This window comes from Brachycentrus maculatus, unplaced genomic scaffold, assembly GCF_059751285.1.
Source record: "Brachycentrus maculatus isolate JH-2025_06_01 unplaced genomic scaffold, ASM5975128v1 h1tg000240l, whole genome shotgun sequence".
Lineage (NCBI taxonomy): Eukaryota > Metazoa > Arthropoda > Insecta > Trichoptera > Brachycentridae > Brachycentrus > Brachycentrus maculatus.
This window is the reverse complement of record NW_028280991.1, coordinates 1,587,914-1,600,212: the sequence shown is the minus strand read 5'-3', so window position 1 is coordinate 1,600,212 and position 12,299 is coordinate 1,587,914. Positions and strand designations below refer to the sequence as shown.

General features: G+C 33.0%; 2 protein-coding genes across 3 annotated transcripts; one reads left to right on the top strand and one right to left on the bottom strand.

Moving 5' to 3' along the window:
- Positions 1 to 14: 14 nt before the first annotated feature.
- On the bottom strand, positions 15 to 655 carry LOC148306493 (uncharacterized). 2 transcript variants are annotated; one of them, XM_088264955.1, is made up of 2 exons: positions 497 to 655; positions 15 to 334 (listed from the first exon to the last, which is right to left on the bottom strand). In XM_088264955.1, the coding sequence occupies exons 1-2, from the start codon at positions 545 to 547 to the stop codon at positions 179 to 181; spliced, it is 207 nt and encodes a 68-aa protein (XP_088121081.1). In that variant the 5' UTR covers positions 548 to 655; the 3' UTR covers positions 15 to 178. The 2 variants fall into 2 exon arrangements, with proteins under 2 accessions (XP_088121081.1, XP_088121080.1); XM_088264954.1 differs by having other exon boundaries at positions 452 to 644.
- A 735-nt stretch (positions 656 to 1,390) lies between these two features.
- On the top strand, positions 1,391 to 7,809 carry drongo (Arf GTPase activating protein drongo). The gene is made up of 6 exons (XM_088264949.1): positions 1,391 to 1,564; positions 3,310 to 3,744; positions 4,437 to 4,552; positions 5,408 to 5,476; positions 7,111 to 7,238; positions 7,325 to 7,809. Exons 1-6 carry the CDS (start codon positions 1,401 to 1,403, stop codon positions 7,373 to 7,375), a joined length of 963 nt encoding a protein of 320 aa, XP_088121075.1. The 5' UTR covers positions 1,391 to 1,400; the 3' UTR covers positions 7,376 to 7,809.
- The last annotated feature ends 4,490 nt before the right edge of the window (positions 7,810 to 12,299 follow it).

Here is a 12,299-nt window from a genome sequence, read left to right as displayed (position 1 = left end):
GAATAACAATACCATTTCGAGTGTTTGTGGGGAATTTTATTGATATAATCTAAGTGTACAAATTGTGTTTGTTAAATCAATATGAAGAAAGTACCAGGAGCAGAATGGTACTGAAAATCAAAGATTCAAAGTATATTAAAGGTATTACGAAAACGCATGATAAGGGAATGTTTTATCGCTATTTTTCAGATCCTTCTACTCCAGATTGTGTCATTAAATCAGCAATGTTCTTCTCCAAATCATCAATTCTGTTTCCCATTTCATCAATTCTTGTAATTATTTGATCTGACATTGTCTGAAATTTATCCTGCATATTTTGTAGAAGAGCTTGAACCTACGAAAATGGATGAAGTAATTAAATTTTAAATTTAACCAAAAATTGTAAAGTAATCGACGATTTATAAGTTTATTGTGCACTATCTATAAAGCAAATTGCGTGTCATCTACTCACATAATTGGTGAGTTCCAGCATATTTTTAGGATCGTTATTACTCACAGCAAAGTTTTTCTCTGATTCATCATGAACATCCGCACCAGCGTCTGCCATTGTCGATTTTTATTTCCCACTCGTATAAACCAACTCCGAATTTGTATAAATGCCAACGATATCACGATTGATCACAATTTGTATTCCACAGACAAAGTGACAAACGTCACATTATTTATTGTCAAAAATCATTCTGTCAAACCTACAAAAAAAAAATAGATTGACTGAAAATTGGATTTCATACAGGGGACACTTGGGTTATTTCGTAATACCTACCTAGCAAGTACCTAAAACAAGGGTACCCAACCTTTTTTTTGAGCTTGGAGCATTTTTTTGGGATAGTCGTTTGAATAAATAAAGTTTATTTTAGTTATTTTTTCACTTCCTCAAATTGAAAATGTTTATTTTGATCGCGAGTTGTCCATATTTATTATTGTAATTTCACAACAATTCAATTCTAAAATTTATTTAAGACATGCACCTCCGTAGTGTAATGGTCAGTACGCTCGGCTACCGTACTGGAGGTCCCGAGTTCGATTCCCAGGGTGGGTCAAATAAATATACGTGATTTTTTCACTCTTATATTTATTCAATTTTACCTTGGACTGGTACCGTAAGTGGAGGCTGATCACCTTTCCTTCGTATGTTAGCGATCAAGATAACACAACGTTTATATGATGCAGTGCCCTATGCACCATTGGGTGCGGATAAGGGTTTGATATAAGACACACATCAGAATTCATAGTTTGTCGATCGGGGAAAAACAACTGTCTGCTTTGTAATATTCAAGCATTCGGAATTTCAAAGAAGAAAAACACCAGACGAAAACGCTGGAGGAAAATTCGCGTGTACGGGTAGACTAATATTACTCGTAAATTTAAAGTAGGCAACACTGTTATGACTAATTGTAAACATGGCTGCTGCCAAAAAGAAGCAAGATGACAAGAATTTGGCAACTTTACGTGAATTAATAACTCAAAATGGGAATAAGAATTGTTTCGATTGTTCACAGAGGGGCCCGACATACGTGAATATGACAATCGGTTCCTTCATTTGTTCTAAATGTTCCGGAATGCTGTAAGTATGCTCCTTAGAAAATAATACTTTCTATTGTCTGGTGAAAGTTTGAATTTTCTTTGTTATTTCTTATGTTGTCCTTCATCTATTACCTTTGATTAATATCAGCGCTTTAAACCTTTCCGTTATATCCTTAATATATTTGCTGGCAATTATGAATCGCCCCTCCCAGGTTAAATATTGTGTTCAAACAATTCCATCTCAACGTCTTAAATTAATAAATAAATGCCGACGCTCACCTTCGAACCCTGAGGTCGATAGTTCAAATCTGTACGTCTATCATCACGATCTTGTCAACACTATTTCATATTAGCATCATTCTCCTGCAGCAAATATACAAAACATGTTCATGAACTTCATTGAAATAGAATAAGTATAGAGTATTATGGTTGTAATTTTTATTATTTTTAATGCATTTGAATTGTAATCAAAATTTTATTTAAAAATCTAGACTAAGATACCAAGATTGGAAGAGAAAATAAAATGTGCGATTTAATTTTGAACTGTTAGTTTTTAAAAAATGTCATTGACATTACGGACTGGATACATCAGTATTGTATTAAAAAAGTTAATACAATGTTGTCCGGAACATGAGAAATAAATTCAAATGCTTTTTTGCATGCCCCAGAAATTGAAATTACAGGAATGGTACTGTAAATTAAAATTAAACAAAGGTAATTTTAAAAGCGATCATGAATTAGATTTCCGAAATCGTGAATTCGTAGTGTGATACCTGTGGTCGGCTTGATCTTGTTTTCATTTACAGTGATTTTTAAATCGGCTGATTGCACGGATCATAAATCATGTTACAGAGAGTCACTCGCTCTCTCATTATATTATTACTGATTGCTTATAAAGTGCATTAGTGCCAGGGGTAACTCTGACACCATTTACAACTTAAGGGAGTAATTTTATTATTATTATTGTTTATTTTATTTTTATAATATATCCATTCATTAATAACATTACTTTTCCATAGCTCCCTATGTGGAGCATATAGAGTCCACAAATTGCCCTCAGACCCTTCTCTCAGTTGCTAACTCCTTTGTATTCTTTCAAGTCACGTCCACATCACAAAGTTCTTACTTGCTCACTTTTAACTCTTATCCGCACCCAATGGTGCATAGGGCACTGCATCAAATTGACGCAAAATTATCTTGATCATTACTCACATGAAGGCAAGGTGATCACTCTTGCGCTTCAGGAACCAGTCCAGGGTAATATTAAATAAATATTGCAGTGTAAAATCACTAATATTTTTTTTCACCCCCCCTGGGAATCGAACCCGGGACTTCCAGCACGGTAGCTAAACACGCTGTCCATTACACCACGGATGCGGACAAATTTCAGACGAGACAAATTGTCAGCAGTGGACTTTCTGGGGGGCGAGAACCTGATACCTTGTAAAAGAAACAAGATCAATTAAGGCTCTCGGAAGTCATGCGAAATATATGGCCTAGCCAACTAAATGGCCTTTAATTGACGACACTTATGACCATGGGTTGCTGTGTCCACGCCATATTTCTTCATTCCTCACAAACTCAAACCACCGCATGCCTAAAATTCTTCAGAGACATCTATTCTCAAAGCTGTGTAAGGCTGCTCTGGGCCCTTGTGAGGTACCATGTCTCATAGCCGTAAAAGAGAATAGGAGCGATACAGACATTATATAAAATTAGTATACAATAATTAAATGTGTATAATTGAATGTAGTATATGACATTAATCATATGTTTTTCTTGTAGGCGAGGGCTAACTCCTCCTCACAGGGTGAAGTCCATTTCGATGGCCACATTTACTGCCGATGAAATATTGCAGATTAAAAACCAAGGGAATGATTATTGTAAAGGAATCTGGCTCGGACTCCACGAAGGTGGATTGCCGATACTAAAGGATGAACAAAGTATTAAAGACTTCATGTTTGAGAAATATGAGATGAAGAGCTTTTATTTGGATCCCAATATCTCCAGAAAACAAAGCCCATTGGTAGAAAAACAGGCCGCTTCGCAAATTGCTAGTCCAAAAGATAATGGCATTTGGAATAGTTCATCCGTAAAGTTGCCCGCAGCGAGACCCTCCCCTGCTGCCATTCCCGTGTCTTCGGCATTCAATGCAGTTAAACCGATTCAGCTACAGCAGCCTGATGCTGTGCATTTCCAAGCAGCCACATCTTGTCCCAAGTAAGTTTATGTAATGTCCAGGACTTTCAAAAAGACATTTAAAAAAATAATCAATTATTTAATCATTACGTCGAACAGGTAAACTATCTGTATATACATATGTACTTTTTCCTAAACCACCATACGCATACTGAAGTGAAAGATTTTAAACTCATTGTCAATGTGTATTATTTGGATATTTTTAATCTTCTAAAATACATAATATTTATGGTAAATCAATTATATTTCATCCTATTTCAAACTATATTTCTACAGTATTTATTTGGGTATAGAAGTTACCATTGTCCGCCTCCGTAATGTAATGGTCAGTACGCTCGGCTACCGTTCTGGAGGTCCCGGGTTCGATTCCCAAGGGGGGTAAAATAAATATAAGTGATTTTTTCACTGTAATATTTATTCAATGTAACCCTGGACTGGTACCTGAAGCGGAGGGCTGATCACCTTTTCTTCATGTGTAAACGATCAAGATAACACTTTGTTTATATGACGCAGTGCCCTATGCACCATTGGGGTGCGGATAAGGGTTTTATTATTATTATTATTATAGAAGTTACCATTAATCTAATTATCCTAAACATATAAAATTCCTTATAATATGTTTTATTTTATATACACTACTTATTTTATAATGAATGCACTTTTTTGCAGCTCTTTTGTGGTATTTGAATTTTTACAATCCTCTTTTTTTTTAGATTCCCTGTTGATTTTGCCTCTGCAGATATATTCAACTCTAGTCAAGTGAACAATAATTTTGTAGGATCTACACCGCTGAGTCATATTGATAATAAGAATGCCAACGCTGTCTCCCGTAAGTGTGAACATTATTAAAAAATATTTTGATTTAATATATCTCTCCATATCTCTTCCATTCGGATAAGTCAAAATACTAAATAAAGATAAAAAATACATTTAAGTATAAAGATAAAAAATACATTTATCGGTTCATATTTTGCTGCGTGGAAAATACTAATTTTGTATTATTTATTTACCGACATTTTTGTAAAATACTACCTCAAGGGCGCTTAACTTTATTTATTCAGTGACGGTCATATGTCGTAATTTTTGTTAATTACGTCTGACCTGAATTTTACAATTACACTTTATGCAATGCTGACAGCTATAAATCAAATTAACTATGCAGAAATAAAGTTTAATGCATGGTATTTTCTCTGTGCAAAGATTTAGTATACATAGTATCTAGCTAGCCTTAACATTATGAAACTGTCCAGTAATGTTTTTCTTTTTACAAGTTGGGAAAGCACTATATTATTTTATATATTTACATTATTGTACTAAATTAATAATCAAATTATACTAACAGTTTTAACTACATTTTAGGGTATATACTTTTATATACCCTAAAATGTTGTTAGTATTGCTGAATTCTATCTATCTGATATATTTAATATTTTTGTACTAAAAATAAGATAAATATGCATGGACATATATTTACGGCTGTTTAAATATATTAAGATGCTGCAATATTAACAAATATTGTAAATGCTGATATGTGAGTAAAATGCTGGATTGGAAATGGGATGAATTAATGAACATAAAGACATGCATTTCCAATAAAGACACTATGGATAATGGGCTATTTGCGCAATGATGACTTCACAAAATTACTTTAGAATTAATGAGATTTTCCTGTATATCTTTTTAGATGATCGATATGCTGCATTGGCAGATTTGGATTTTGCATTACGTCAACAATACCAAAGCCAAACCCAAGGTATGATTTTTATTTGATTATAAACATAGTAAAACCCCATTTTCTTTTACATTTTTCAAGGTAATTTCAAAAAGTGGCTTAAAACTAATAAAATTAAATACATATGTATGAAAAAATGGAATTGAATTTTTGAATTTTCAAGTGGACCGAAATTTGTGACAAATTTCCTGGCAATGTGACAGCCACTTTTTGTTGTTGTTAAAATAAATTGAAATAATTTAGAAAACTTTGATAACATATCATTTATGCATTGAACACAAACAGAATGTGTTGTTATTTTAAATGTTAATATATAGTGCTTAATAACTCATGGATTTTTTTAAGTACAATTCAAACATAAAAATAAGATTGCAAAGATGGAACACTGACCATTGGAAACATGTGGTGATTCTTACTCCTTAGCTGCAAATAAAGTATCCATATTGCATATTTATTCAAATAATGTGAGAACATTAAATCCATATACATGCACCGTGACGTAGTCGGGTAGACGCTCGACTGCGAAACTGACATTGCAGATTCGATTCCCGCAAATTGCAAAACGAATTGGAGAAATATTCGTTTTTAATTGGTCTGGGTGTTTGTAATGTAACTTTCACATATACCTTTCCTTTCCTAACTATCCTACCTGCAGATAAGCCTCTAAAATAGAGGTTTCGTGGGTTATTCCTTTTTAAAAAAAATACCACTAACTCTTTGACTGATGAGTTTTAATGAAGATTTTATTTGGAAAAAGGACAGGTTTTTGATAAAAATGCTGATAGTGAAATAATGTAATGTAATGTAAAGCATTTAATAACAATATTTTCCAGTTTTTATGATTTTAATGAATGTTAAACTAAGAGAATTTTATACTACTTTTGAAAATGATCTTAGATACAGGAAGGTTTTCCATCTAGTATTTCTAGCCTGTAACTCCATTATAATCTACAACTACCGCCGCTACAATGATAAAATTAGTTTAAGCTATTCCTTCACCAGGCGCCTTTACCAGGTATGACCAAATCAGCAAAGACTCATATTTCTGGGCAAATGGTTAATTAAACCGATGGTAATATGTAGCAATAAATCGAAAACTGCAGTTTCAATTTAGCCTCATCCCAGCTTAACATAAGTGTGAACATTATTGTTTTTGTTTGGGATATTATTTATGTATGCGAATGTCATAGCAAATTCAACCTTGCTATCTCAAATATGTTTGTTTGTTTATTCTATAGTTATACATATGTAGATAAAGGGTTTGTTTAACTACTGTTTAGTGATTATGATATGTAGGCTACATATTTGTGTATAATATTGAAGAATTTATGGAATGTTGAAAAATTCCAGTGAAAATATAAATATGTATACGTAAAACCGGGGTAATGAAACTGAAGTTTTGTTAAGCATTTGTATGTAGATGTAATAGGAATTTGGTTTATTAGTGTAAAAAATGGGAAATTTAAAAAAAAAGTTAACTTTATGGACTTGCAGTCCTCACTTATTATCCAGGTCTTCTACAAAACTGATCACTTAGTAATAGCTTACAGGTCACTCACTTATGACCAGAGGTAAATGATGTGAATCACAGTAGGATGCAGAGATTTGATGATATCTGTATAAATACATTAAATAATTGATTTTTCACTTTTTAGAAACAAAGTCATCTCAGGTTGCTAACCCATTTGATACATCAAGCACCCCAGAGATATCAAAAAATCCTTTTTGCACAAACAACATGGCTGTTAATGGAAATAATCTCAACTATTCCAACCCTTTTACTGTAAGTATGATAGTGTTTTGTTTATTATGTCATGTCTAATTTCTGGTATTTATTTTTATAGACTAATTTATGTTATTGTTTTTCAGATGGGTTCTGGAGTGATACAAAGTGGACCTTCAAAAAACCCTTTCTTGTGATATAGTCAATAACAGAGCCGTTATTCCAAAGTGACCTTTCTCAAAGACTATGTTGCCTTCAAGTATACACTTTTTTGATAGCGTGTTTGCTATCAACAATTTTAATATTAATGACACTCGCATTAGCAATTGCTCCTAAACTTGCAAATTTTAAAAACTCATGACTATTACATGTACTGTTAAACTTATATGTTAATATTGTTAAAGTATTAGTTGCTCTCTCTTGATTAATTTTATGTTAATAATCTTATTTCATGTTCAGTTGACAAAATATTTACATAATCCCTGAAAATTAGTCAAATTATACATTTAAATATTTGTGTTTAAATAATTCATAATGTAAGTGTATTCATATTTTTAGTGGTAAAAATGTTTTATAATTTATTGTTCTAAAAACTAAAAGGAAAATAAACGCTTGCCACGGCTATTTTGTACATACTGTGTTTAATTGTATGCAATGCATCATAAAACGGGGGTCTGGAAGAGGTAATAATTAGATCTATTTAATTAGCCTTTTGAGGAGCTGCCTTGCACCAAAGAAGTATTTAAAATAAATAGAAATTTTAAATGTGCGGAATGGTGTCGTGCTAATGCACACTTGGTGTTGATAGGTAGTTTCAAACATAAGTATGAACCATTTGTCTCCATCTTTGCAGTATTTGATATTTGGTTATATATTTTTCAACAGGGTTGAAAGTACAGGAAATCCCAACTGCTACCTATAGAAGTGGAAAATAATTATCGCATAAAAAAAAGCATAGACCAGGGGTTCCCAATCTTTTTCAGCACGCGGCGTACTTACAAGTTTAGTAACCACAACTTGGCAAATTTTGTGATGATTACCAACTTATTTTTACCTGAATTCGACGATATGGACACCAACGACATTTGGTTTGAACAGAATGGCTCTGCATGCCACACAGCTCATGCCACATTGGACATTCTGCATGAGCGATTCAAGGGCACTGGCCACCGAGATCGTGCAATTTGACCCTGTTAGACTTTTCTTGTGGGGTTTCCTTAAGTCGTAGGTCTATGCGAATAAGCCATAAACTACAGTGAACCTCAAAGCCAACATAATCCTTACCATCGATCAAATTCAACAAGAGCCATGGAAAATCGGTCATTTCGGGTGCGCGCCACCCATAGAAGCAGTGGACATTTGAACAATTTTATATTACATACGTATTGCCATTGATGGTCCTTTCAAATGAATAAAATTTCAATGATATCTTACACAGACTTTGTTTTATTAAAATTTAAAGATAAGAAGCACTTAATGAAAGACCCCGTACATATATACTATAGTTGAAAGAAATAGGTACCTACAATAATATGTAGTAGTTGGGTAGATAGGCACAAAAATAAAAACATCCACACTATGAAATTGTGTTTTATTTTATTTATAAGAATTCAGAATTGAAACAGAACAGCAAAAAAGAGAATATTTGTGGTTTCGGATAATGACGATCAACTCACGGTGCACAGTGGTCCGGTTTTAAAAAATGGTGGACTTAGGGAATATCCAATATAAAAAATTGCATTTGGTAGAAAATCTGATTTGCAACAATATTTGTCATGTTAAATATTTCGTTATTTTGAGTCTAATATGGTTAAAAAAAAAATATAAACGAAAAATTTGTTTGGAGTGGAGTGAATTTTTTTTTTCTAAATATTTCCAACTGTTTAAAATAAAACCTTATGGATATTAATGTACTTAATGCGTTCTTTATCAGCATAATTGTCATTTTTCAATATACTTGCAACTTTGGCGTTAAGGCATAGTTAAACATTCAATATTTTAATTTTAATTATCTTAGGCTATAAAGATTTCTTTGCACATATTATTTTACAGCAAGAATGCGGTTTTACAATATTTTTAGGAACTTATCCCTACAAATTAAGTTTTTTTAACTCTGTCGTATATTTCGTGAATTAAAAAAAAAAAATGTAATGTCAGAAATCACATTAATTTGCTTAAATCAAGGAGTTTGATATACTAGCTGAGGTCATGTTCTTTGTGCCTCTTCCATTCATACCTTCAAACCTACCCTTGCCTCCCCACTTTGTATAGAAACTTAGTTAATTATGTGACTTAAAGTTCATATGCCTCTGTTTAGTAGGTCACTCTGTGATCTATGTACTTATGATATATGTATGTAGTGTGTGAAGCGGTATATTCTCTAATGTCAGTTTATTTTTTTCATTTTTTATTATTTTTATTTTCATAATACAAAGATACAATCAATATACATATTCATTTCATATATACATTTATTATACGTATTACGGCTCTTTAGGCATGGCCTGTGTTGAGCCGAATACTAACATGTTAATACAATTTTTAATTTTTATTTTTTTTATTTTATATTTTTATATTATTATATTAATAATATATTATTATATTAATAATATTTTTTAATTATTAGATTATAAACATAACATACAGGAGATACAAAAATAATTTACAGTTTAAAGGTTTTTCAAAAAGATAATTACACCTAGACTTTAATTAATTCACTTTCTACCTTGTCCCTTCCAATGCTAAGCAACCATCGACGGACACTGTTCTTAAAGACCTGATCACTCCTGGAAATCTTAATGGTTTCAGGCAGCAAATTAAATATTTTTGGCGCAAGGAATGAATTTTTTTTTTGAGCATAACTTGTTTTGACGGCTGGGCCAATATAGTTTTTATTTAATGCTGCCCGGGTTCGAATAATTTGTTGCGTTCTTACCTTTTATATTTTACCTACTATCAAATACTTCCAACAAAATATAGTAAAACCATTTTTTGGAAAAAATGAAAATAACCTGTAAAATGTATTCTCGGTACAGGATTTTCAACTAAGGAATACATTAGAAATATAACCATATGTACACCTACCTGAGAAATAATAAATGTAATAATAATACTTAAGTGAGTGGTTTTAATATTTTTATTGAAAATCTACTGCATTAGATGCCTTTTGTGTTGTTTTCTTTAGAAAACAATTTATACAAGACAATAATAACAATAACAAAAAACATACAAGAAAACCAAGGTTACCTATATAAACATAATAAAAAGAAAGAAAAACAACATTACCTTTGTAAACCAATATAAAAATAAATACAAAATAATAAAAAAGGACATGTAAACAGAAACTTAAAAAACAAATGCTTGCCCTGAAAATTCTAAAGGATCTGGCACGTTTTCTGGAACTGCTGATATCAATCTCTTCTTCCACTACTTCTTCTGACGCTAGTAGCTCCATAGCTTCTGGATATAAATTTAATTTATTGATTTAGGTCTAACGTGGGATATGTAGGGATCAGAAGTTATCAAAAAATTATGTAGAATATGTTTTGAATATTGAAAGCATTAACTTTGTAGATCATATTGATATATTATTTCGAGAAATAATATATGTAGAATATCTTCATTATTTTGTATTCTCCCCATTTTTCTTGTGTGACGCTCTCTGTATTACGAAAGTCCTTGTTTCTTGCTTCAGCTGCTTCTTCTGACAAAAACCGGATGGGAAGGCAAGAGAAATGCTTGCAAATTTCACCTCATGAATCAGCATCTTATGTATATTGGCTGGCATGTTGTACCAGGGGTAAAGATGCACAAAAAGCTCAGCTGTCTCCCTGAAGTATTCCTGGAAACTGTCTATGTTGATAGCATTTCTAGAAGATATCACTTGCAAGATGACTGCAAAGTGTTTTATTAAATCTTCATCGATCTTCGTGAGGCAGTCTTCACGTATTCCCTAAAGAATTTTCTTGCCGTGTTCCTGTCATTGGTAGTTCCAAATCCCTGTTTTACAATGTCTATCAACAGTGCCATCTGCTGTTTAAACTCAAATTGTGTCATTTCCTTCCTTGCCTGCTTAAGGTTCTTGTTCTCATTTCCTGCACACCGCATCTTGAAATCTAAATTATAAGATATGTGAAGCAGACACTTCATGCTTCGTATCCACATATGAAGTGACGAGAGTCCATATTGGTATACATCATCTCGAACAGGTTATTCATCTCACTCGGTTTCGCAAGACATACATTGCAGGTAGCTGCAGATGGAGTGTCTGTAATAATAGTAGCCACTTCGCCATCAATCATTGTCATGTGCAGGTCGTGAGTAATTTTGAACCAACCAAATTTTGTATTTCTTCCTTCATTGCATTTTTTTTCTTGTTTGACAAAGTCAATAGTTTCTTTCGCAAACTGGAATTCAACAGGCCTGCAGTAAAACGTCGAAGATGGCTTCGGATTTTTCCATATGACCACATCGCTCGACTCCAGCTTCAAAGGAACAAGGCTCGTCATGAATACCGATGACTCATCAAATTCTGTCAGTTCGCTGCTCTGCTTATAATTGCTTTGTGATGAAGACCCGTCGAATCCCCATTTGCTAGTTAGCTTCAGATTCCCACTCGAAATATCTAAGTCGTCACTCACAACTCGCAGGATACTAGATTTTTTTTGAATTACCTAACGTCCAAGTGACTCTGAAATCTAGCTACGGCTTATGCAACACCGCTTATCGTGACTTCTCAGGCTTCAACTTTTTGAGTTTCAAAGCTTATGCCTACTCGTGAGTGGATTTACTCTATGTTTAAAGTTACTATAATTTCAAGTAATTCATGAGTCACAGATCAACTAATTCATAAAACTGACTAGAACTGCTAGAAGAGACAAAAATCCAGAACCGTTATTAAGGTTTAACCCTTTGGTAACCAAAATCCGATATACCGGCTTTCAAAACTAGGAAAAAATATCGGATCTGACGTCATGATTTATAAGAACCCTTTCCAACACTAAAGGTCCATAACTATATATACACAATTATCAAATCCCGTCGCCAGCGGCGCCCTTCTTTACTTTCTACGGCGCACTCTTTACTTTCTACGGCGCACCAGGGCACCGCGGCGCCTACTTT